The sequence below is a fragment of the Setaria viridis genome, chromosome 4, assembly GCF_005286985.2.
Source record: "Setaria viridis chromosome 4, Setaria_viridis_v4.0, whole genome shotgun sequence".
Taxonomy (NCBI): Eukaryota; Viridiplantae; Streptophyta; class Magnoliopsida; order Poales; family Poaceae; genus Setaria; species Setaria viridis.
In genome coordinates, this window is record NC_048266.2 from 3,311,661 (window position 1) to 3,338,197 (window position 26,537).

The 26,537-nt window shown below is 46.3% G+C and overlaps 1 protein-coding gene and 1 pseudogene across 3 annotated transcripts; one reads left to right on the plus strand and one right to left on the minus strand.

Annotated features, from left to right (window-relative positions):
• The first annotated feature begins 318 nt into the window (after nt 1-318).
• Nucleotides 319-22,690, plus strand: LOC117853108 (retrovirus-related Pol polyprotein from transposon RE2). Of its 3 annotated transcripts, XM_072293033.1 has the most exons (4): nt 319-640; nt 717-2,940; nt 6,183-6,309; nt 11,194-22,690. In XM_072293033.1, the coding sequence occupies exons 2-4, from the start codon at nt 2,700-2,702 to the stop codon at nt 12,254-12,256; spliced, it is 1,431 nt and encodes a 476-aa protein (XP_072149134.1). In that variant the 5' UTR covers nt 319-640; nt 717-2,699; the 3' UTR covers nt 12,257-22,690. The 3 variants fall into 3 exon arrangements, with proteins under 3 accessions (XP_072149134.1, XP_072149132.1, XP_072149133.1); XM_072293031.1 differs by lacking the exons at nt 717-2,940; nt 6,183-6,309 and having other exon boundaries at nt 8,879-11,318; XM_072293032.1 differs by lacking the exons at nt 717-2,940; nt 6,183-6,309 and having other exon boundaries at nt 8,949-11,318.
• Nucleotides 3,121-5,694, minus strand: LOC140222412 (uncharacterized; annotated as a pseudogene).
• Nucleotides 22,691-26,537: the final 3,847 nt, after the last annotated feature.

Here is a 26,537-nt window from a genome sequence, read left to right on the forward strand (position 1 = left end):
GTTCTATAAAGTGTTTGACAAAACGGCTTCTCCTGTATTCTTAGGAATGGATGTAAGAGATCAAATGTCCTATATACCCTTAGCTACGTAGATTGTTTGAATTGATAAATTGGATGATTAGCATTAGTTCAAAATTTGAGTTCATTAGAAATTTAAAAAATAAATATGAGAGTGAAATGTGCTATCTACCCATAATTATGTAGCTACGTGAGGTCTTTTTTTTCTTCCTTATTTTTCTTTTTTTTTCTTCCTTATTTTTCTTTTTCTACTTGTTTCTCCGTTCCTTTTCTTTTTTTTCCTCCCTTCCTTTATTCTTATTATTCTTATTTTTCTCCCTTCTTTATCCACTCCCTGGTGCTGGCAACCTTATCTTCTTTGGTCCTGCTCGTCCGTCTCTTTCATCCGCATTGCTTCCTCCGCTCCCTGGCACGTCGCGCTGCTTCAAGTCGCTGCGCCGTGCTGCTTCACCCCATGCTGAACGCGCTCCTCTGCTGCTCCAACCCCGCCATGGCGCTACCTCGCTGCTCTGCGTCATGGGCTCCCTACTGCTCTAACGCCACCGCATTGCTGCGACCCCGGGGCTGCCAGGCCGCGCGCTAAGGTCAGCCATGGCAGGTCCGGCGGGCCGTAGAGTTCTCAGGTTAGTTCAATCTTGCACAAAATGGCATTTTGAGTGTAATTTTCGGGAATTTAAGGAGCACGTGCTACTGGGGCAGCTGCGGGAGGGGAAGAAGCCGCGGGGAGCCGATTTTTTGAGCTCTCGCTCCGTCTCTTGGCTCCGGTCAGCGGGATTTCAGGGGCTTTTTCCCTGAAGCCGTTTGCGCTACTGCTGTTTGGTAGGACTTCGGGTGAAGCCGGTAGAGAAGCCCCTCCTGAAGCCCTACCAAAGAGGACCTTAGTGTGAATCTTGGCACCGAACACGTTCTGTGGTTGTGGTTTGTTGGATTGAGGGTAGAGGTTATTGGGGGACTTTATCACTTTTTCCGGGGGGGGGGGGGGGGGGGGGGGATTTGGCTGTCTGGTTGGTTGCACCCTCCACCACCGCAGGACACTCTCAAGTCTCAACGCCCATCCTCGTTAATCAACGGAGAAAAAAATACAGATTTACTTGCTTTTAATCATTGATTGAGGGATCAGCGTGCGAAAAAATATACAAAACAAACATATATTCAAAAATTGTATGAGCAAAGAAGTTGTAAACATAAAGTTAGTCACAAAAGTATGCAACACAAAAGTTCTACACAAAAATTATGTCCATAAATAATGATTTACAAGAGTTATATGAAAAAAATTGTGTGCATAAATCATGAACAAAGTTTCGAAATAATTTTAGGTGCGAAAAAATTATGAACAGAAGAATATATACGAATAAATTATGTGCATAAATTATGAACAAAATACACCAAACATAAATTATGATCATAAAAATCTGAAGAAAAAAAATCGACGAGAAATATTGGAACAAAGTTTTGGAGACAAAAATTGGAACACAAATTCGAAAACAAATTATAGAAACACAACTTGTGGAAAGAGAGAGAGAGAAGGGGGGATCCGTCGGGAATGGCATCACTCGTCGCTGCCGTCTGCTTCGTCGGGCAGCTGCACCGTCGCTGGGTCCCACGAGACCGCCGTGTCCCCACGAATCGCTACTCGTGGAGGGTGGAGCTCGCGCCGCTCGTTGGACAGCTGCACCCGCGGGTGGCGGGCGGCCACGTGAGATGCTCGTCGGCGGCCACTCTCGGGGGCCACGGCGAGCGGAGCTCACCACCGGGGCGCGCCGTGGCCCTGCACCGCGAGCTCCCACTTCCGACGGCTCTCCGAGGCGCTGACCATAGCGACAGGTGGTGGGGTCCAGTAGCTGGCGGACCGCGTCGAGTGTTGGTTCGGAAAATAGCGAGAGCGGGTAGGATCAGCTTTGCGGACTGGTATGCGCTTACACCCACGTTCACGAGGGCATGCAGGCAAACTCTATCTTTAGGAGCATATTCGAAAGACACGTTCAGATCTGTAAAATCTCAAAATTGATAAAATCATCTTATACATCTTGCTTCGGAGAGACACGTTGTCTACTATAAAAAATAGCACCATTAATTACATAAGTAAATTAAAAAAGTAGTGCTCATGTCAAATTAAGGACTCGAATTCAAACCACCCCCACCACAAGAAACTATACTCATTCAACTTCATGTAACAGTTCTTGTTTTTCCTTTGATGTCCTAGTCCAGCAGATGCCGTCGAAAAATTCCTTTTCCTTTTCCTTTGATGGTTGAACATTCCTTTTCCTTTGATGGTTGAACAAGCACACCAAAACTAGAACATCGGCCTCAGCTTCATGGTTGCAGGTGAAAAGCTGAACAAAGAAAGCAGAAACGTAAGGCCACTGCAACAGAATATCACCTTTTGCTAAACAATACAATTTCTGCATGTACAAAGATAAGTTAGACAAGTAACTCGTCGCTGTCTTTGTGAATCACGTGGTGTTAAAAGTTAAAACAAAAGTCTCAAGCTGATAGTGGTGCCATCCAACTAACCAATCCGCAGTGAGATATTGCTACAACAGAAAGCGATGCTAGCTTTTTAACGTGCCACACCCCTCCGACCCTCTCCTACTTTTAAGCCATTACTCAGGCGCACCATAGCCTTCATGCATTTTGGCCCCTCGCCGCGCCGGCTAGCCAGAAACTTAAACCAGCTTCCCAATGAGGAAGACCGTGGTTCTCTACCCCGGCCTCGCCGTGAGCCACTTCGTCCCGATGATGCAGCTCGCGGACGCCCTCCTGGAGGAGGGCTACGCCGTCGCGGTCGCCCTCATCGACGCCACCATGGAGTTCGACGCCTCCTTCGCTGCCGCCGTCCGCCGCGTCGCGTCCTCCTCCAAGCTGGCGGTCACCTTCCACACGCTGCCTCGAGTCCAGAACCTCCCCACCATTGCCCCCAGCCATTGGCGGACCCAGAAACGGACCACGAGGGGGGCTAAATCATAGGCCAAATTTTTTTTCTCGCTCAACCCAGTACACTAATAGATATAGCTAAGATTGATTCAGAGTACTCAAAGGCAAAGATACATATAATTATGATAATAAGTATAGAAAAATACCAAATACATGGAGTCTTGCATCTTCAAGAATTCACACCACTTGAACCAATACCACTTGAACTGCCACGCCCAATGCTACATAATTTTTAAATGTCATACACTTCTTCAATGATCAAGATAACAAACAAGAAGAAAAATACTAAAATAATACGCACCTTGGGACCTTGCGTGGCAAGTTCATCTTACGATTTCTTAAGCCTTGAAAGCGCGTCAAAATTTTATCATCTTCGATGGATGCAAACAAATCCCGCTCAATATAGCATAACATGCTATCATTCATCTAATCATCATTCATTTTATTCCTCCTGTCGGTCTTGATAATATTCATAGCAGAGAAGGCTCTTTCAACTGTTGCTGTTGCCACTGGTAATATCAGTGCTAGCTCAATGAGGCGATACACCAAAGGGAAATGTGTATGTCTATCAGTTTGAACCATCTTCTCGGCAAGGCTACCAAGATCAATACAAGTGCAAAATTCTTCATCATGTTTGACTTCATCAATGAAATTTTCAAGCTCAGTTCTTAGCTTCGCACATTCATAATCGCTGAAGTCAGCATAATAAATCTTTGCAAGCTCAACTAATTTCTCTATCTCAAAATTGGCAAATTCATTTGTCGGATCAAGACAAGCAACACATCTCAATAGTTGAGTTGATCTTTCTGGAAATCTATTGCTCAACTCACAAATTACTTGATCAAGGACAACAATGAAAATCCCATGATGAAAATGATGGTAGTAGGTCACTAATTTAGCTCCACGACATTTTGAACGACCTCTTACTGGTATCATATCTTCCATATTAGGAAAGTCTATCTTTTGTTTTATAGCAAAGGCTTTTACCTCCTCAAAAAGATTATCCCAACCATTCTCCCTCATGGCATTTATATTTCTCATCATAGAACCAATCAATCATATTGCACGAACAATGTTTTGATTTTTCATTTGCAAACATTGTGATAGGTCTTGAGTTATCCCCAATACTCTAATCATAAGATGCAATATGAACACAAATTGAAATGACTCCATTTTTTCTATCAATCCAGATGCTATAGTTTTCTTTTCCCCATCAGTTCCATCATCACTAATATTCTCTAACACCTCAAGCGCAGGTTCCCACATGTGCAGAAGACGTACTAATGTTTTGTGATGTGTACCCCATCGTGTATCACCAGGCCTAGCAAGACTAGTTTCTTGGTTTTCCCCTCTCCCAGGAGATATTTCACCACTATCTAATTGCTGAACAAGAATATCATGTTGTTTCTGCAGAAGTTGATCTTTTCGCTTGCAAGAAACACTAACAATATTGACAACTGAAGTGACATAATTAAAGAAATCATCCGTTGAAGCACAACATCTGGCTACAACAACTACCACAAGCTGCAATTGATGAGCAAAACAGTGGATGTAAAAGGCAAAGGGGTTTTCATTCAATACCAGCCTTTGCAACTCATGAAAGTGCCCTCTCATGTTTGAAGCTCCATCATAACCTTGTCCTCTAACCTTGGCAATAGACAACCCATATTTTGCAAGCATAGAAACCAATGCTTCCTTCAGTGAAGATGATGTGGTGTCAGAAACATGTTGCAAGCCAAGGAACCGCTCAATCACACTTACTTTATCATTGACAAACCTATTAAACAAAAATTGGCAAATGGTCAATTGAAAACACAAAACAAAACAAATAAAACACACAAATATATGATATATACCTGACAACCACAGCCATTTGTTCCTTAATTGATGCATCACGAGCCTCATCAACAAGCACCGCAAACCAACGGTCTCCAATTTCATTCTTAATTAATTCACTTGTCTCCTCTGCACAAGCCCTAACTAAATCTTTTTGAATTTTCGGACAACTCATTTGATTATTCCCTGGGGCATTCTCACCGGTCACAAGTGCAGCCTTAGGATCCTTCTTTCTATACCAATCAAGCATCTCCAAAAAGTTCCCTTTATTTTTGGATGTTTTAGACTCATCATGCCCACGGAATGCTAGAGCTTGCAAAGGGAGAAATCTAGCGATGCCTAACATTATAGTTAAACGAGCTTTATATGCCTCCTCTTCTGCTGCAGTTGTTACTGCCCACACATGTTCTACACTTTGCCTTTGATTTTTGAAATCAATTGACCGTTTTCTTGCTACACTATGATAGCCATTAATTGATCGAGAATGCTTGAGCAAAGAATCCTTTCCCTTTTTCCAATTTCTAAACCCTACTCTGGTGAATGCATCATTATCAAACTTGCTTGTAGCTGGTGGCTTAAAGAGGTAGCAATAAAATCAATAGGCTGCATCCTTAGCAGGACTGTACTCTAACCAATCAAATTGAGTAAACCATGATTTAACAAATCCTCTAGTTTGAGTTTTTCCCGATGTTCTTTCATACTCAAGATTTGGTTGATATGGACCCATCTGTAGATACGCTCTCCTAGCATCATCCCTAATATCATGATGGAATTCATCAATTGGCTTTCTAAGACCTGGATCAGCAACTATATCATTCATATCAAGCTCAATGCGGGGTCTCTTTTGATCAAGTTGTCTCTCTTGAGTAGAAGCAGCGACATCTTTCTTAGCATAATATTTTTCCATTCTACAAAATAAAACCAATCGAATTCCAATCATTGACTAAATTTCTAAGACTAATAACGAAAAGATAAACCTAAAACGAAATAAAGAAGGATCACTCACTGGACGTTGTCCTGGTTCCTGGACTGGAGACTGGCGGCGCTGTCGTTCACTGGAGGAGGGCAGGAGGGGCGGCGGCCGGGCGCTGTTCAGTGGAGGCCGGAGAGCAGCAATCGCCAATCTCGATTAGGCGAGAGGCCACGAGGGCGGGCGACGCGATCGTGGAAGTCGAAACGGGACGAGGCGTCGGGGGCGGCGGCGCGGAACGCAGGAGTGCGACGCTTGCTGTGCCGTGCGATGGTTGTGCTGGGCAGTATGTAGGCCAATAGTTATTTATTTTGGGCTGGGCTTTTGCTAAAAAGAAATCCTGTTAAAAAAAATTTTAGCCCAACGGGGGGGCTGCAGCCCCCCCAGCCCCTCCCCCCGTGCGTCCGCCAGTGCCCCCAGCGACGCGCAGTTCCTCTTCGGGTACTTCGAGCTCGTGAGGCGCTACAACGAGCACCTGTCCGAGCTCCTCCGGTCCTTGCCAAACCTCCAAGCAGTGATCGTGGACTCACTGTCCAACGAGGTGCTCGACGTCGCCAAGGAGATCGGGATGTTAGCTATAGCTGTGTGCGTGTGTTGACGTGCATGACAAGGAAACATGCATATCTGTAATTGACTCGATCTCTGGTTGTTAGGAAATCACAGCTAGCTAGGAGATACCGTATATAGGCTTACTATATCTGTTGTAAACACTGGATAAGAATAGCAACCAGAGATCCAATCTTGTAAGCTACGGGAGAGGCTCTTTCTCCCTATATTAACACACGCGGCTCCTACGGGAGTAATAACGCTTCCCAATAATTCACATGGTTATCAGAGCCATCCTCTAAACACATCTACTATCTCCATCCTCCATGGCCGGCACCAACATCACCATGCCGGCAGCATTTGCCATCCCGGTCACGGAGAAACTCAACAAGAACAACTACACCATCTGGAAGCTTCAAGTACTTCCTGCAATCCGTGGTGCTCAATTCGTCGGTTACATCGACGGCTCACTGTCGGCGCCGCCCAAAGAAGTTGATGGCGGCGAGGGCAAAGAAAAAGTGCCCAATCCGGCGTATGCGGCCTGGCTAGCCCAGGACCAGCAGGTATTCAGCTACCTTGTTTCATCGCTTTCTAAAGATGCTTTGAAACAAATCTCAGGATGTGAGACTGCTGCCCAAATCTGGAGCACACTGGAGGAGCTGTACGCATCCCAAACTCAGGTGCGCGCGGTGAACACACGCATCGCTCTTGCAACCATGAAGAAGGGAGCAATGTCCATTGATGAGTACATCGCCAAGATGAAGGGGTACGCCGATGAGATGGCGGCGGCTGGAAAACCCCTTGATGACGAAGAACTTGTCTCTTTCATCTGCACCGGCCTCGACTTCGAGTACAACTCCGTCGTCACTAGCGTCCTAGCGCGCACCGAGCCGATCAGCGTCACCGAGCTCATCGTCCAGCTACTCGCCTTCGAGCAGCGCCTGAACCTCTACAACGGCTCTTCATCCTCGTTAGGCTCATCGGCGAATGCTGCCTCTCGTAGCCGTGGTGGGGGGCGCACCAACCGTGGCCGCGGAAACCGTGGCCGTGGCAATCAAGGACGCGGTCGTGGACGTGGAGGCTTTGGCAACAACTTCAGGTCCAAGGATAAGTGCCAAATTTGCAAGAGGGACAACCACAACGCCATCGATTGCTACTACCGCTATGATGAAGACTATGTCGCTCCTGAAGAGAAGAGTGCCAATGCTGCCAACTATGGAGGCCATGGCGCTGACTCAAATTGGTACACGAACACTGGGGCCACCGATCATGTGACGGGCGATCTCGACAAGCTGCAGATTCGTGATCGCTACAATGGTGGCGAGCAGATCCACACTGCCAATGGGTCAGGTATGGATATTGCACATGTCGGTCATACTATTTGTCGTGCACCTGGTAGAGACCTTTACCTTAATAATGTTCTTCATGTTCCTAGCACTACAAAAAATCTTGTTTCCGTTCATAAGCTAGCTGCTGACAACAATGCTTATCTTGAGTTTCATCCAAATTCCTTTTTCGTTAAGGATCGAACAACGAAGAAAATCATTCTGGAAGGAACATGTAGGGGCGGTCTCTACCCTTTACCTGCGTCGACCATCAAGAATAAACAAGCTCTTAGTGTGTCCAACAGTGAGCCATCCTTGGAGATGTGGCATCATCGTTTAGGTCATCCATCATATGGAGTAGTTCATCAAGTAGTCAATAAACACAAGTTATCTTGTTCTTCTAGTTCCAGAATAAATTCAGTTTGTGATTCTTGTCAAATGGCCAAGAGCCATCAGCTACCTTATCAAAGATCCTTGAGAGAATCCTCTGCTCCTTTGGAGCTTGTCTATTCTGATGTTTGGGGGCCGGCTGTAGACTCTTTTGGCAATTACAAGTATTACGTAAGCTTCATTGATGACTACAGCAAATTCACCTGGATTTATCTTCTAAAACATAAATCTGAAGTTTTCCAGCGTTTTCATGAATTCCAAAGTCTAGTTGAGCGCCAGTTATGCAAGAAAATTCTAGCCGTTCAATCTGATTGGGGCGGGGAGTATGAGAGATTAAACTCATTTTTCTCCAAAGTTGGGATTAGTCATCATGTGTCCTGTCCTCACACCCATCAACAAAATGGAGCAGCTGAACGAAAGCACAGACACATTGTTGAAGTGGGGTTAGCTCTTCTCGCACATTCCTCTATGCCCCTCAAATATTGGGATCAGGCATTTCTAGCTGCTACCTATCTCATCAACAGGATTCCCAGTCGTGTTATTCACAACACCACGCCCCTAGAACAGCTCTTCAAGTTACAAGTTGACTATAATTCGCTCAGAACTTTTGGGTGTGCTTGCTGGCCCAACCTGCGCCCCTATAACAATCACAAGCTTGCTTTTAGATCCAAGCAATGCGTGTTTCTTGGCTATAGTAACATGCATAAAGGGTTCAAATGTTTAGATATTGCTACTGGCCGCATTTATATTTCTCGTGATGTGGTTTTTGATGAGCATGTTTTTCCCTTTACCAAATTACATCTGAATGCCGGATCCCGTTTTCGCCTTGAAGAACTTCTTTTACCTTCTGAAAATTCCAGGGGCGCACAAATATGTGACGATGTGCATGTTCCTCCTACCTGTGCTACTAATCGTGTGGGAGTATTTCAGGAAGAAACTGCAGCAGCCGCAGGAGAAAATTTGGAAGAAAATCCAACAGCACATGATCACATGCAGTCCACCTTGGACGGAGCGCCCGAGGTTGATCCGGTGCAGGTAAGAGGAGTAGATCCCGGAGCGGATGTTTCTGCAGCGCAATCAGCGCATCCGCCGAATCCGGGTGCGGCAGCTGGCTCGCACGCGTCCGTCGCTGGGGGGGGGGGGGAAATCGACCCTCCTGGATCTTCTGCGCCACAAATCACGGATGATGTCGGGACACATGAGCACGCGCCTGGATTAGCTACATCCGGGCCTGCGCCCGCGGGTTCTGATGACCCCGGTGCGGCTTCAACGCGTCCAAGGATGCACGCCCAGGGCGGTATCCGCAAGCCACGTGTTTACACTGATGGCACCATAAGGTATGGTTTATTAGCAGCAAATGGTGAACCTAACACCTTGCATGAAGCCTTGGCAGATAATAATTGGAAACATGCCATGGACGAAGAGTTTCTAGCCTTGCACAAAAACAAAACATGGCGTCTGGTGCCACCGGCTCCAGGAAGGAACGTCATTGATTGTAAATGGGTCTACAAGGTTAAAAGAAAAGCTGATGGATCAATTGATAGATACAAAGCCAGGCTAGTAGCCAAGGGATTCAAGCAAAGGTATGGGATTGATTATGAAGATACTTTCAGTCCAGTAGTAAAGGCTGCAACTATCAGGCTAGTTCTGTCTATTGCTATCTCACGAGGATGGACTCTTCGTCAGTTAGATGTGCAGAACGCGTTTCTTCATGGTGTTCTTGAGGAAGAAGTCTACATGAGACAACCTCCTGGGTATCAAGATAAGTATCACCCTCAGTACATTTGTAAACTGGATAAAGCCTTGTATGGATTAAAGCAGGCTCCTCGAGCCTGGTATTATCGGTTGAACACCAAGCTGCAAGAAATGGGGTTCAAACCTTCAAAGGGGGATACTTCTCTTTTTTACTTCAGAAAAGGTGCTTTAATGGTGTTTATTCTTATTTATGTCGATGATATCATAGTGGCCAGCTCATCACCAGAAGGTACAAAACAGCTACTGAAAGCTCTCAAGTCTGATTTTGCATTAAAGGATCTGGGGGAACTTCATTATTTCCTTGGTATAGAGGTATCTAAAATAAATAATGGAATTTTGTTGTCTCAATCGAAATATAGCAATGATATTCTGAAGAGAACAAGTATGGTAAATTGCAAACCATGTAGCACGCCTATTTTCATCACTGAGAAGCTATCTGCATATGAGGGAACAACGCTGAGTGCTGAAGATGCAACACGGTTCAGAAGTATTGTTGGAGCTCTGCAATACTTAACCCTCACAAGACCGGACATTGCCTTTGCTGTCAACAAAGTATGCCAATTTCTTCACAAGCCAACCACCATACATTGGAAAGCTGTGAAGCGAATATTGAGATACATAAGATTCACAGTTGCGTTAGAACTCGGGATCATCAGATCTCGCTCATCACTTGTCAGTGGCTTCTCTGATGCAGACTGGGCAGGATGTGTTGATGATAGACGCTCCACTGGAGGCTTTGCTATATTCTTTGGAGGAAATCTCGTCTCTTGGAGTGCACGTAAGCAGGCTACAGTCTCCCGATCCAGTACAGAAGCCGAGTATAAAGCGAAGGTGAATGCCACGGCTGAGATAATATGGATTCAGTCTCTTCTTCGAGAGCTTGGTATTAAAAGTTCCCCGGCTGCTGTACTATGGTGTGACAATTTAGGAGCTACCTATTTGTCAGCAAATCTGGTCTTCCATGCTAGAACTAAGCATATAGAGATTGACTATCACTTTGTTCGAGAGCGAGTTGCACAGAAACAACTTCAGATCCGATTTATTGGTACTAGTGATCAAATAGCGGATGGTTTAACCAAACCGCTAAATTCGTGCAAGCTAGAAGAATTGAAGTACAATCTGAACCTTGGAGTGGCAGGTTGAGATTGAGGGAGGATGTTAGCTATAGCTGTGTGCGTGTGTTGACGTGCATGACAAGGAAACATGCATATCTGTAATTAACTCGATCTCTGGTTGTTAGGAAATCACAGCTAGCTAGGAGATACCGTATATAGGCTTACTATATCTGTTGTAAACGCTGGATAAGAATAGCAACCAGAGATCCAATCTTGTAAGCTACGGGAGAGGCTCTTTCTCCCTATATTAACACACGCGGCTCCTACGGGAGTAATAACGCTTCCCAATAATTCACAACGCTTCCCAATAATTCACACGGGATCCCGGCTTACACCTTCTTCGCCTGGAGCGTTTCCGCCCTTGCCGTGTTCCTCCAGCTTCCTTCCCTCCGCATGGAGGGTCGTCGTCGTCAGCCAAGCTTCAAGGAGCTCGGAGACTCTCCTCTCAACGTCTTGGGTGTCCCACCCATGCCGGCTTCTCATCTCAACCGCGAAATGCTCGAGGACCCCAGTAGCGAGATATACCGGGCGATGAAGAGCTCGTTCAGCAAGAACCTGGAGGCCGACGGCATGCTGGTGAACACGTTCGCGTCGCTAGAGGCTCGGGCACTGGGAGCCCTCAAGAACCCAGAGTTTCTTCTTCTCGGAAGTGAGCTCACAGTGCCTCCGGTGTACTCCGTCGGGCCACTCGTTGAGCGGGCAGCAGGCCGTGAGACAAGAGAAGAGCACGAGTGCCTCGCATGGCTCGATGAGCAACCAGAGCACAGCGTCGTGTTCCTCTGTTTCGGAAGCATAGGGTACCACACGGAGGCCCAGCTCAAGGAGATGGCCGTCGGCCTCGAGAGATCCGGCCACCGGTTCCTCTGGGTGGTGCGAGCCCCTCCCGGCCATGCTGACCCAGACCTCGACACGCTCCTACCGGAGGGTTTCTTGGAGAGGACCAGTGGTCGTGGCCTCGTCATCAAGCTGTGGGCGCCGCAGGTGGACGTGCTCCGGCACAAGGCAGTCGACGCATTCGTGACGCACTGCGGGTGGAACTCGGTGCTGGAGGGGATCATGGGTGGATGCCCGATGCTCTGTTGGCCCCTGTACGCGGAGCAGAAGATGAACAAGGTGTTTCTGGTGGATGAGTTCGGAGTTGGTGTGGAGGTGGTCGGGTGGCAGCAGGGGGTGGTCGAGGCCGGGGAGGTGGAAGCCAAGGTGACGTTGGTTTTGGAGAGCGAAGAAGGGGAGAGGCTTCGAGCGAAGGTGACGTCGCTGAGAGAGGCTGCAGCCGTGGCGTGGAATGAAGGTGGGTCGTCTCGCGTAGCGTTTGGTCAGTTCCTATTGGACTTGGAGGGCCTAGGGATGGGGCAGGGATGGGCTTGATGCATAGGTGCATCTTGTTACTACAAACATGCACGCTGTCCTTATAATGTTCAATTATTCATATGTGGAACTTGGACTCATTTCTTGTGCGGATCATTGTCAGTGTATCTCGTCCGTGTATGATAGTGCCATGCATGTGTTAAGAGAGTATGTGAATGAAACAAGTTATTTCAGGTCGCCGTCTAATTGATAGAGTCACTGCATCAAAAGTGGCAGATTTACCCTAATTATTTTTCCTCAAAAAGGAAAATGGTTTTCCTTCTACTTCTCATCAGGTTCTATATTTTTCCTACAAACTACACTACACCACTGACTTATTCCAATTTGTTTCACATTTTTATCATCTCTAGCTTAATCATTATGCAAAAAGACAAAAGCAACCTTAGATTTCCATGATAAAACTCAAACAGAGACTTAAACATCTGAGCTAGGCTGCACATCATTTTTATAAGCTTCAATTCTCTAAAACAAACACTTGAGAGTTGGATTTACCATTTTAGCATTTTTTTGCAATTTACTATGATTTAAATGGCCTAAACAAGGATTAAAACATATAGCATCAATTCCAGCAGAGACATGTGTCAAAAGTATTTTATTAGAAACTACACTTTATAATGAGTCTAGCAAAACTGATTTGGTATTTTTCCGAGTTTTGGTGATTTTCCAAAGTTAAACACATTTCCTGCCGATTATAAAACAAAAACCGAAAACAGCTTTACAACCGGGCCCTCTAAATTTCCAGACTCACAACCACACCCTCGCTATTTATACCTAAGCCCTCGGTCGAGTTTCACAATCACACTCATGTTCCTATGGCGGCGCGTGGCGGTGGGGTTGCGATTCCATCGGCTCGCCGGCGATTCCAGGGCAACAAGCGCTCGGGGAGGGGTGTATGCTCACCGTGGGGCTGCTGGCGAAGGCTCGGGCGTGGAGGGGGCTTGGTGGCAGCGGAACGGTGAAAGGCGGCGCTGCGGCTTCGGCGGGGCTAGGCGGCGACATTCCAGCGGCGTCGAAGCTTGGTGACGGCAACGGTCAACGGCTCGAGTTGCGCGAGGTGGTGGCGGAGCAATTTGCAGCGGCGGCGGAGAGCGAGGCTGCGTGGAGGTGGGCTCTCCATGGAGGGGTGAACGGCGGCAAAAAAGGGGAGCAGAGCAGAGGTGGGGAAACAAGGGCGGAGGGGCGCACCGGTGAGAGAGTGCCGGCTTTTATAGCCGCGGGAGAGAGAGGGATGCGAGATGGGGCTACGGCGCTTGCAGAGGGAACTGGAGGGGTGCCGGGGCACTGCTGCCGCCATAAATGGCGGCGGCGCCATTGGCGGACAGGGGAGGCGACCGCGCGGGGTGCGGCAGGCAAGGTGGCAGGATCTGGGCGAAGCGAGCGTGCGCATGAGGAACAGCTTTGCCAGGGCGTCGGGTTGGCGAGGCTGGCACTCGAAGCGTCGCGGTCGAGCAGCGGTTGGCGAAGGCGGCGGTGTCGAGCAAGCATCCGCGGGGACGCGCGCGGGCAGAGCAGCAGCAGGAGACGGTGCGTGCCCTCGAGCAAGGTGGGGCTGACGGGAGCAGGGGGGGACCGCGGCGCTTACTGGTTGCGGGGCGCGTGAGGCGGCATCTTGCCCGGGCCGGAGACTGGGCGAAACGACTTCGCCGGTGAAGCCGTGCCACGCGGCGCTGGCGCTCTGGAGCGCGTGGCACGCGTGCTCTGGCGCACTCTAGCCGAGGGATTTGGAGGATTGCGTCGCCGAGTCGATCTTCAAACATGATTAACTCCTTATTTTTGAACTGCACAACCTTAACTCCCATTACAAAAGTTGTAGTCCTCAGACTCAAGTTCAACTTTTGTAATTGAACTGAGTTCAAAAGCGCAGCCAATTTGAAGATACAAAGCTTCAAAGTTTGGACGAACGCCGGATTTTCGGACTTAGGCAAAAACGGTAGTTTGGCTGATTTCAAGGTTTTTGGCTGATTTGAGCCCCAATTTTGAAAAACTTCTGATGTGAATTTGACCAAGGTCCTATTGAGTAAGTTGTTGTATAAACTTAGCTCTCAAACTCTTATAAAGGGTTTTGCTAGCATTCTGTTCATGTTTTGTGAGATAAGCTTAAGCCAAGATGCATGGTTGAATTGATTCCAGACTTAGCGTAGATTGCTAATTGGGGCTGGGTTGACCAAACTAGCTGACATTGACCTTAGTTTTGAAAGCCTTTTGTGCGGATTTCGACCTTACTCCTTTATTCAAAGTGGTTAAGGACTTGAAGTTCTAAAACTTTTGATAGAGTTCAGCCTAAGTTTATTTTGGAAAATTTTAGATAAAGAGCTCCAAAGTTGGGGCTTTATCTGTTTTTCTTAAATTGACACAGCTTTGAACTTTGAGTTTTTGAAGGTCTTTTGCTTAGATTCAAACAAAATATGAAAAATAAAAGTTGTTAGGAAAGTTGAGTTCTACAACTTTTAGTTGAACATATTTTTAAGTTCTTAAGCAAAAATTTGAGTTATGGTTTAAACAGTTGTTTATCCTGTGAGGGCAAAAGTGTCTTTTTACTTGCCTTCACAACCGCCAAATGTTCTTCTTTACGCTCTAATGACTTTACTTAAGATTAAATATAGTTTAATTAAGCTAGGTTGTTACAGCAACGAGGAGAGGCTGACCTGTGGCGGCGGTTTAGCTGTTTGGTGGAGATATGGGGAAGTGGGGCAACATTGCTCACCACACTGACGTCGACAAAAGAAACGGATCCGTGACATGGAGTACCGGAGCGGGCGTGATGAGGCCCCCACGTGTGGTGTTTTTTCGAGGTGACGAGAGCGAGGTGGAGTCCAACTGTGGATGTGGTGAGGCCCCCGCGCGTTGTTTTATCATGGTGGCGACTGCGAGGCAATCCGCGAGAGGTCTGGATTCGGTGGTATCACTCTGTCAGGTGGAGTGTGGTGTTTGCAGCGGCACTTTGGCGGAGGGTCCCGTATGGTGGTGGCCTTCTCGGTGTGGTGCAGTCTGCTTCCATCAGATTCCCTGTCGACGCAGGATCACGCATGGAGTTTTTGGCGACTACACGAGGGTGAATGTTGGTGGGTGCCATGAATGTTTGTTGGGTGCCATGATAAAGACTCCGGTTCTACTGCCGTAACAAATGGAGTGGTGAGGCTGCATTGACGTCTCAATCCAATTGGTCGGGTGTGGCGTTTTGAGTTGAGTGGTTACCCGCGTTGACGTCCCAATCCAACCGGGCAACTTTTTTTAGTTTTTCTTCTTTTCATTTCATTTTCCTACCTATAACCTTCTAAGACTGTAGTCTTATATTTTTCTGCTATATCAATGAAACACGCACTATTGTTATATTGGTATACAGTGAAGGGAGCAGGGAGTGCGGAAGAGGACACGACCGAAACGGCGGGTTGTGCGCGCCGGGGAAATTGCTCTAGTAGTTGCGGTTCCACATCCACTTGGGCTGTCGCGGCCGCTGCGTATGGGGCACAGCTGGAGCTGGAATATTGGGGGGGGGGGTGCTGGAGGCAGGAAACACGCCACACGACTCTTATTGGAGGGAGGGGATCGGCTGGGCTGGACCGGATCGCTGTAGTTAGTGGGCAGCTCTGTGGGCTTATTAGGTGAGCTCGGTACCTCGGCACAGTGCGGTCGGTCACATGAGACCGATCGAGCCCGAGATGACGCGGTGCAATAAGGGCGTGATTGGTTGCCCGCGTCCCACCGTCCGCTGCATGACCCCGAAGCATCCCGTGCACTCTCGCGTGTTCGGTAAGGCTCCCGGAACCGAAACGGCGCATGCGCCCGTTCATTTCCCTCACTCCATCCCGCATCGCCCCATCCGCCCAGAGGGCACCTTCTCTCGCGAGCCGGGATGGCGCGGTGCTGGCGGGAAGATTTCGGCGGAGGGCGGGAGATGGCGCCGTATCGGGGCTAAAGGCGCGGGAGGTTACGGTGACCTCCCATCCTCGCGCCATTTTCTTCTCGCTCCCCTCCTCCCCGGTGCGCCTTCTCCTCTTCCTCCTCCTGTTCGCTCTCGGTTCGCCGGTGGGTCGAGGTACTCCGGCGGCGCCCTGTGCCCCCGGTGGTGCTGCGACGGTACATCTCCCCCTCCTCTTTACGCTGCTTGATCCCCTCTCCCCCGCTGATCTGTCGATTCGTATTTTTTTGGTTGGTGTCGATGAACCCTAGGCTATTCTTCTGTCAGATCCGTGCGCTCCTTTTGTGGATTTAAGGTTGTGATGAACCGTAGGTACTTTTTGTGATGCAGATCTATGGTTCTCACATGTGTAGAGGTCGATCTGTTTTTTTGTTCGGTTCTTGTGTGGGTCGGGGTCCGCCGGCGGCACCCTGTGCCTCCGCCGGTCCTGCGACGGTACATCTTGGTTGGTTTTCATCCACCCTATGTTGTTTGTGCATCTGCATATATGGTTTTGATGAACCCTATGTTCGTTCTTATGCGCATCTAAGGTTGTCGTGTATATTTGTGGATCTGATTTCTTGAATCCTGGAACCCTATGTTCGTTCTTATGCGCATCTAAGGTTGTCGTGTATATTTGTGGATCTGATTTCTTGAATCCTGAAATCATGGCTTACTGCTTTGCAACCAATGAGCCCCTAGTTAGCTGAGCAAAGTGCCTAGGTCGATGATGATTCCTTGCCGCTGGAGGAGCACCTTCGGGTGTGGCAGCCGCGTCTAGGATATAATGTAGTTCAGAATGTTTGCTTGGTTAACAACATGACCCCAAGTTTTTGTATACTGAGCTCTAATGAACACTGCATTGTATTGTTAGACATGGACTTCCAAGGTAGGCGCCGGGCTGCGGCTGCTCTTGTTGCTGCTGTTGCTGCTTGGTTTTTCTTGTGGTTTAGAAGGAGAAGTGAGGATGCTCGATCTATTACCTATGGTCCCATGGCAGAGAGGGACAGAGAGAGGAATAGCAACCTCAGATTCATTTATGAATCTGATGATGTGCATTGTGTCAACCTGCTAAGAATGAGAAGGGCACCTTTTTTCCAACTGTGTGACCTGTTTAGGTCTAGAGAGTTGGTTGTGGATAGCATCCATGCCACTGTTGAAGAACAGGTAGCAATGTTTTTGCATGTAGTTGGACACAACCAAAGGTTCAGGGTCATTAACATGACATTTAGGAGGTCAATTGAAACTATTAGTAGGTTCTTTCATCAAGTCTTGTATGCAGTTGGTGAGTTGAGAAATGAGTTGATTGTTCCACCATCCACTAGTGTCCATCCTAGGATCCTTGGCAGCAGGAGATGGAACCCATATTTCAAGGTTGGTGGCCCTTTCCTAATTGCAACCCAATTGACCTGACCAATATGGTACCAACCTGTTAATATGGCTTTTTATTTTTAGGATTGCATAGGAGCAATTGATGGGACACATGTCTTAGCTAGAGTGCCTTTGAAGATGCAAGCTGCCTTTAGAGGCAGGAAGCACACCATCACTCAGAATGTACTTGCAGCAGTGGACTTTGATCTAAGGTTCACATATGTGCTTGCTGGTTGGGAGGGATCAGCACATGATGCTCTGATTTTATCAGATGCTCTTGAAAGGACAGATGGTCTTACAGTCCCACAAGGTACCATAACTCACATACACACATGGCAACAATACTTGCACACACTAAACTGATAAACCATCTCCATTTGTTACATTGTCTAGGGAAATTCTATCTTGTGGATGCTGGATATGCAGCCAGGCCTGGGTTCCTGCCACCATATCGTGGTACAAGGTACCACCTGAGGGAGTTTGGTTCAAATAGGCCACAAAATCAAAGAGAGTTGTTTAACCTGAGGCATTCTTCCCTTAGGGTGACAGTAGAGAGGGCCTTTGGTGCTTTAAAGAATAGGTTCAGAATCCTTGATAACAAGCCTTTCCATCCTTACAAAACCCAAGTTAAGTTGGTTCTTGCCTGTTGTATTCTGCACAATTGGATACTTAGCCATGGAGAAGATGAACATGTTCCCACTGAAGCTGCTTGGACTCCTAACTCAACTGATACCCCCCCTGAGCCAGAACTTAGTGCTGATAATGGAACCTGGGCACAGCAAAGGGATGCATGGGCTGCACAAATGTGGCAGAATAGGGGATCTTCTAGAGTTTAATTGCACTAAGTATTTGGGGTCATGTACTGTTAACTAGCATTGATGAATTTGTAATATAGTCTGAGACCTTGGTACTTTGCTATGATGTGTAACTGCAATCATGAACAATACAACTTGGTATGATATTTGCATGCAGTACTTACTTTCATGTTTGATTTCTAAGTGCTTTGGTGTTTGTTTTTGTTATGGTATGATGGTTAGGACATGGCTGTGATGGGTGAGGATGTGGTTGGTGTTGTCAATGAGGCAGGGGCCGAGGGTGGGGTGGCTGCTGTGGAGGAAGTGTTCCCAGCAGCCCCTCCACCCAATGGACCCCAGCCTGGGGGGCCAATGCAATGGACCAGTGTTCAGTCAGCCTTCATGCTTAGGAGGTTTCATGATCTGGTTGGGCAAGGGGTCAAAACTGACAAAGGCTTCAAGGAAGTGCATGTTAGGCAAGTTGCTAGGATGGTCTCTGATTTTGCTGAGGTGAATGTTACCACCAACCAAATTTATAACCACCTACGCAAATGGAGACAGAGGTGGGTTAAGATTGCTAGGCTCAAGGACCTCAGTGGTGCTCTCTGGAATGAGGACCATCATATGATAGTCCTTGAGGAGGAGCATCTGATAGGGCACACTAAGGTTAGGCCACAGCTTACATATACCTCACTGTTATGATTAATAGCTACCCTTATCTCTAACTGTTGCACAACCTTTTGCCAACTAGGATCATCCTGCTGATGCCAAGTTCTTGAACACCCCAATTGAGAACTATGTCCAAATGGAGGCCATTTTTGGGTCTAGTCAGGCTACTGGTAGGTTTGCCATGGGTTCCAATGAACCTTTAGGTGTACCTACTGACCTTGGACACCTTGAGGGGGAGGATCTTGCAACAGAGACAATTAATTTAGATGGGAATGAGGGTGATTCTGGTAAGAAAAATAAAGACTCCAATGGGCTGGACACCTCTAAGAGTTCTGATAATAAGGAAGGGAGAGGTGGTAAAAGGAGGAAGTTGGGTGAGGAAGAATACCAGCTGATGCATGGTATGACTGTTGCTGTTGCCTCTGTTGCAGAAGCCCTGAAAGCTCCTCAGCACAATGAGGTCCATGCAGATCTCTATGGTTGTGTCATGTCCTGTCCTGGGTACACACAGGAGGCCTTGATGTTTGCACTTGTGTACTTGCTCAAGAACAAAGCAGAAGGCCTATGCTTTGTTCAGATGAGTGAAGCCCATAGGATCCTTTGGCTTAGGACCTACCTGAGCCAATCTAACTTCCTCTAGGTGGATGTCGACTGTTATGTGTTATTTTGCTTGCCTATGCTGTAGTCTGACATTTTGGGTGAGCACTAACCACTGATGGTGAGGGTAGGGACACCATTTGGGATATTTGCAATGCTGCAAATATTTTTGTATAGCATAGGCTACATGGTTCCATCTGCTAAAGGTGGTTTGGAGGGATCTGTTGGGTGTGTCAACATGAACACCTACACCTGGTCAATGTAATGGATGCCAAGTCTTTCATCTTGGATACATGATCTGAATTCATGGATGCATATGTTGTTCTTGTTCTTCTTCTTAAGAACTGCTACATGGTAAGTCCATCTTATTTTCATCCTTTCCTATATGATGGTTGCTTCCTTCTGCCTTGATGGTTACTTTTGTTATTTAAGGTAAGAAAAAATGCCTATGATGACAAACTTAGTTGCCCAAATAGAAGTATATGGGTATCATCAGATGACCTTGAGCTTGTGAGGGACTATGACATTGATCTTGTGATTCTTGTTCCTTATGGTTGTGTTGTTCCTGAGCTGTTGTCCATGTTGTGCTACTGCTGTTTTTTGTGTTCTCTGTGCCATAGTTCCTGTTGCCATTGTGCTACTGTTTTTGGTCTTATTTTGGTCTTGTGTCACTGATGCTCCAAGCTCAGGGTTAAGGGAAGATGAAAATAACATCTGAGGCCAATTCTTTTGTCACTTAGCATATCAGACTTGCTACTTGTTCTTTTTTTGTAGTTGTGCTGTTCATGATAAATTATTTTCCCCTTGGGTAGATGCATATGACCTTGAGCTTCTGACTGACTATGCCATTGTTCTTGTTATTAAGACCTGGTACTGCTTCTGCATACCTGGTAAGTCCATATTTTCAGCATTTCCTATGTGTTGGTTGCTTCCTTCTGCCTTGATGGTTACTTATGTTATTTAAGGTAAGACAAAATGCCTATGATGACACACTTATTTGCCCAATTAAAACTATATGGATAGCATCAGATGACCTTGAGCTTGTGATTCACCATGACATTGATCTTGCTGTTGTTGTTGCCAACTAGTACTGCATGCTGTTCCTGTTGCCATTCTGGTCTTATTTTGGTCTGGTGGCACTGTTATTTCTGGTGACCTTGCTGCTGTTCCTGTTGCCATTCTGATCTTATTTTGGTCTGGTGGCACTGTTATTTCTGGTGACCTTGCTGCTGTTCCTGTTGCCATTCTGGTACTGTTTTTGGTCTTATTTTCAACTTGTGTCACTCCTGCGAGAGTGCACGGGATGCTTCGGGGTCATGCAGCGGACGGTGGGACCTTTGCAACCAATCACGCCCATACATATGCACATTGGATAATATGCATATGGGGTTACCTGTCTTGGTTACCTGACCAATTTGATGTTGTTGCATTCTTCCCTTGGTTCTGCTCTTTCTGTTGGCACTCCTGTTGTTTCTGTTGCCAATATGGTACTGTTTCTGGTCTTCTTTTGCCATTGTGCCACTGATGCTCCCCTTTCTAAGGTCAATAGAAGATGGAAATAAAATTGGCTGTTCACCATTTCTGCTTGTGTTGTTGTAGATGTGCTGTTACTGCTCTTTTTGTTGGCAATGTCCTGCTGTTTCCATTGCCATTGTCCTACTGTTTCTGCTCTGCTATTTATCTACTGTCTTGATGGTTACTTATTTTATTTAAGGTAAGGCAAAATGCCTATGATGACAAACTTATTTTCCCAATTAAAACTATATGGGTAGCATCAGATGACCTTGAGCTTGTGAGGGACCATGACATTGATGTTGTTGTTCTTGTTGCCAACTAGTAGTGCATGAGCCAGAACTTTTGCTTGTGCTGTTGCTTAGCTATTGTCCATATTGTGCCTATGCTGTTATTTCTGGTGACATTGCTATTGTTTCTGTTGCCATTGTGCTACTGTTATTGGTCTTATTTTCCTGTTGTGTCACTGATGCTCCAAGCTCAAGATCAAGTGGAGTTGAAAATAACATCTGAGGCTATTTTTTTATAACTTACTATATCAGACTTGCTAGTTTACAGACATATACCTATGCAAATTGGATATTATGCATATGGAGTTACCTATCTTGGTTACCCAAGCAATTTGATGTTGTTTCCACCTATCCCTTGGTACTGCTTCTCCAAACTTCTGTTGTTTCTCAGATGCTGTCCTGGGATGGATGCTCAAAGGTTGCTATTTCTGTTGGCAATCCTAGGATGGTTTCTGTTGCCTCTGTTGCAAACTGGGTAACCTGTCATGCTTCTGTCATATTGTTTTTGTTGTCGACCTCTTTGGTACTGCTTGATCTTGGTTTTTTCTGGTTGTGCTGTTGTCATACTTGTCATTCTGTTGCTTTTCTGTTGCCACTGTCTTACTATTTGTGGTCTCCAATTCATCTAGTTGTCATACTGTCATTCTGTTCCACTTTTTGTTTTCTCATTCATCTGTTGCTGCAATTGAATCAAGTTTCATTTTGTTCCTCTTTGGTACTGCTTGATCTTGGTTTTTTCTGGTTGTGCTGTTGTCTTACTATTTGTGGTCTGCAATTCATCTAGTGTCACTGATGCTCCAAGCTCAAGGTTAAGAGAAGATGCAAATAACATCTGAGGCCAATAGTTTAATTTCCACTTTTTGTTTTCTCATTCATCTGTTGCTGCAATTGAATCAAGTTTCATTTTGTTCCTAAGGCACAATGGCTTGGTACGTTGTGTACCGTGGTAGGAAACCTGGAGTCTATGCAACTTGGGTAACCTGTCATCAGCAGGTCACCGGTTATCCAAACTGTTGCTACAAGAGTTTTAGTTCGAAAGAGGAGGCAATTGCATCTTTTCTAGAGTGCACTGGTGACGGAGATGTCGATATCAAAGAAGCGACCGACGGTTCAAAAAACACGGCAACTGAAGTTAGTTGGGTCCATATCGTAGCCGGGCTACAATTTATAATTATTATTGTACTCCTACTACTAGTCTATTATCTTTGGAAGTAGTCAAGCACGAGATTAGCCTTTGTAATATTAAAACATCTCATGTTCATCTCATTGTTGGTAACCTCACCAATATGGTGCTAGGGTGCTCCGACCTCATCCTGTTCTCTGTACCAAACACAAGCTAGTGACTCCTGTCGTACACGAGAGCGATACAACCAGAACAACCAAACACAACCTCGCATGATTCAGGACGACAGCAAAATGCAACCAAACAAACCTCCTTGTATCACTCTATTCCGTCTCCCACGATCCAGAACAACCGGTCCATTCTGGACGGTCCGGACCGGAGCAACCAATCACGCCCTAAGGGTACGTCTTAGGCAATGATTAGCATCATAAGTTTTCTTTTTAAAAGTTCCTAAGAATAGACAGCAATTTGTGAGACCCATTGCTGCCATGTGAGGTTTATCTGTAGCAACCAACCCACCAGCCCATGCTCCCCGCGCAGCACAGTTCCTTTCGGATCCCCAAAGGGCAGGTGCATATGGTAGTAGATCATATCGCGGGCATCATTACACAGCAACATTCTGTCGGCGTGGTGCGTGAAAGGGTTCCTCTCTTTACTTCATATCTCAAATCATCATGTTCTGGCGATCGAACAATGACGGGCGGGTTGGTCGTCTCCAGTATCACAATATTTCTGGCAGGGCCGTACTGGAGATTTTGAGACCCTGGAGCAAATCAAGAAATGGGGCCCTATATATACTATATTAGTGAAATACAAATAATCGAGATATATTTACATACTTTTTTGCATACAAAGAACTGCAATATGAAATTAGGTACTCATGTTATAGTATTGATTAAAGGGTGAATATTACATACCAATATCTTCTTAACCTCTAGTTAAAGCCTAATAGTTGAGCCTCCTAATTTTTGAGAGCCCGACTCGATCGCTCCACTTGCGCTGCCTAATGTACGGGTCTGGTTCCTGATTCAAAAGGGTGGAGGAACGTGAATCGACGCATTCCACGTTGCTGGTACACGAGGTATACCTCCCTGGAACGCTGGATCGAAGACGTAGAAATACCGTACCAGAGATCGATCCAGGGAGCGATCCGCATCGACCCTGTTCCGTGATTTTGGGTGATGACCCCTGACACTGGTCGAGCAGACTCTACAAGGTGCTCGTGACACGGGAGGAGCGCAACTCCCCCGACGATCGAGCGCACGTTGATCGCGTCGTGCCACGTGTACTCCTACTGCGCTGTGTTGAACCACGAGCTACGACGCTGCAACGACGTGCTCAACGAGCTACTTCGTTCATCCACTTATTGTACGCACATAAGCCATCACGTGCCAGCTTCTCTGCATGCAACTAGCCTAAACAAGATGCTAGTAATTGACACACCTTCATGCAAGACTCCCAACTATACATGCAAGCCTGCATATCGACGTGCCGTCATCCCATTCCGTGCTCCTTCCCGGTGGCGAGGCAGTTCGGGTGGTGGTCGATCGTCGCCCACGGCGTACATCTTTCGTCGTCAGCGTGCTACAGCCAGCCCGACTGGCCGTGCATCTCTGTAGCCTGGCCTCCATCTCGGGTCCCGCACTTATTTTTTGCTCTTTGCTGGGGTAGATCTACATGGGGCTGGGGGCCCCCAGCTACCCAAAAGCTCCATTGAAATCAAAGAAAGGAAGATGGGGAGAAGAGAGGAAAAGAAGAAGAAAAGAAGAAAGAAGAGGTAGAGATGAAGGATGAGGAAGAAGCAAACCTCCCTGTGAAACTTGCCTCTTATACGTATCATTTCCGACCTTCTTGTATATATTAAAGTAACAAAGCTAAAACACATCCCAAAAACATTATCAATATGACAAATTTTTAGTCAAAACAAGCTCAACACTCCGAAGAGAGGAAAATAGCTCAAAACGTGACCAAGAGGGCCATATATGCCCGAAGAACTAGCTCGGCACTCTTCTGAAAACATCAGCGTGGCAGCTTGTGCCGTTCTTCCTGCACCCAACAACGCCAATGCTTCTCAGTCAGTTGGCACGAGAGCACCAAACAAAATCTTGATTCTCATTACAAAGTGCAGCCAGCACACCTATTTCCCCTTAGCTGGTAAAGGCTCATCATTCAGTCAGGGCTTTCCTATCATCAGAAGAAGAAGTTGGCAATCTACTAATCAGGCCATGTTTAGTTTCCAAAATCCCAACTTTAGCACTATGCAAAAAGAAGATTTCCCATCACATCAAACTTGCGGTACATGCATGAAGTACTGAATGTAGATAAAATAAAAAACTAATTGCACAGTTTTGTTGTACTTTGCGAGACGAATCTTTTGAGCCTAATTAGTCAATATTTGGATAATAATTCACAAATACAAACGAAACGCTACAGTGTTGCTACAGTAATTTTGGTTGTCCAAAGTTGGGCAACTTGCCCAAGTTTTCGACAAGATGGTCGGCGATCAGATTTTTCTTTTGAGCTGTACAACGCGCCGGCTAGAGCCAATAAGACATCTCTGTGGTCGATGCAACTACAAGATTGACGTCATAATGACCTTATATATGTGGACAAATCTTACGTGCAGAACAGTACTCTCGCTCCCCAAAAACGCATCAAGCCAGCCACACACACATGAAATTTGGTATTTCCGTCCGAATTCTGATCAAAACGTTTGATCAAATTTGTGTTTTTTTCGAATTCCAATGCATGGGCATTTTTTCCCTTGCTGCAGATACGTGATTTTTTTTTCCTCTTCCCCTTTCTTGTTGGGTTGTATATATGCATGAGGGGAGGGAAACTTGTTCGCCAAAAGAAAAGGAGAAAAAACAAAGCCTCTGCTTCCTAACTCTTGTTCTTGACTCCGGTTAGAGTGAAAGGGACGTCCTCTCTTGAGGGGTGCAGCCATTGGTGGCGGTGGCGCGCCGCTGTGGTAGTGGAGGTAATTAAAGCATACAAATATGCAATGCTTGGACTTGGAGTGGAACTGCTCGACGATGGCCTGAACAAAAATGATTGAAAATACTTACCTGATATAATAATGAACTAGTAAATGATGGAGAAAAAAGTCAAACATCGTGAAACTGATGTTCTTCATAGCAAAAAAAAAAAAAATCGAGGGATAACAAAATCATTGGCACTTGTAAAATGAGGGGGAAATGCTTGAACATATTTACCTGATATCGGCAAATTGACAAAGTGATCGAGTTAGCACAAGAACCTAAAATTTGGAGAACCAAAAATCAGTTAACAAGAATTTATGAACTTTCTCAAACATCGAAAATGATTCAAGAACAAATAGTCACATTCAAAAGTTCATCACAGGTGAACATATCTGCCTCATAACAAAGAGCAACAACTCATTTCCAAGAAAAGCAAAAGACAGAAACAATAAAAGGGAATCCTTCAAAGAACTGATGTATACAATCAGACAAGGCGCAATACCCTCAATCAGTTCAAAAAATTCAGAAACGGAAACAAAGCTACAAAAGAATCTAAATTACGTCATATGCAGAAAAAGAATTGATCGAAATTGTTTGTTGTAAGATTGTCAGAACAAATGCTTAGGTAAGCATTTCGACTGGCGGAGAGAAAAGCATAATTTACTCGAGAGGGTTTATGAATTCCGTTTTTTTTATAAAAAAACACGCTTAGGGTTCTGGAGAAGACAACGACGAAGTGGTCCAGAAAAGAAGAGATGGGCCAGAATGAAAACGGAAGGACTCGCGTGGGCTCCAAAAGTCTCCTGTTTTGCTCATGTCACAACCGAAATCTCCCCCCTCGCGTTGGGCCTAGCCACGCGCAGACTCTTTCGGCCCGTACGTCACGCATGGCCCAAGTTTGAAACAAAACTTGGCCTGCGTGGGCAGGCTGTGGCCTGTGTGGTGCCACGTGTCACGGATCGGTGCACTTGTCGTGTCAGCAGCGTATGTTGTGTGTGTGTGCAAAAAATCAAAAACCAAAAGCAGGCCAGGCGGGCCAGCCCACT

What these genes read in the sequence shown, in the direction of transcription:
- LOC117853108 (XM_072293031.1), top strand. Translation starts at nt 609, where the DNA reads ATGGCAGGTCCGGCGGGCCGTAGAGTTCTCAG. An exon ending in GCGGGCCGTAGAGTTCTCAG is followed by an intron (nt 641 to 8,878) that starts GTTAGTTCAATC and finishes TGAAAATTCCAG; the next exon opens with GGGCGCACAAATATGTGACG.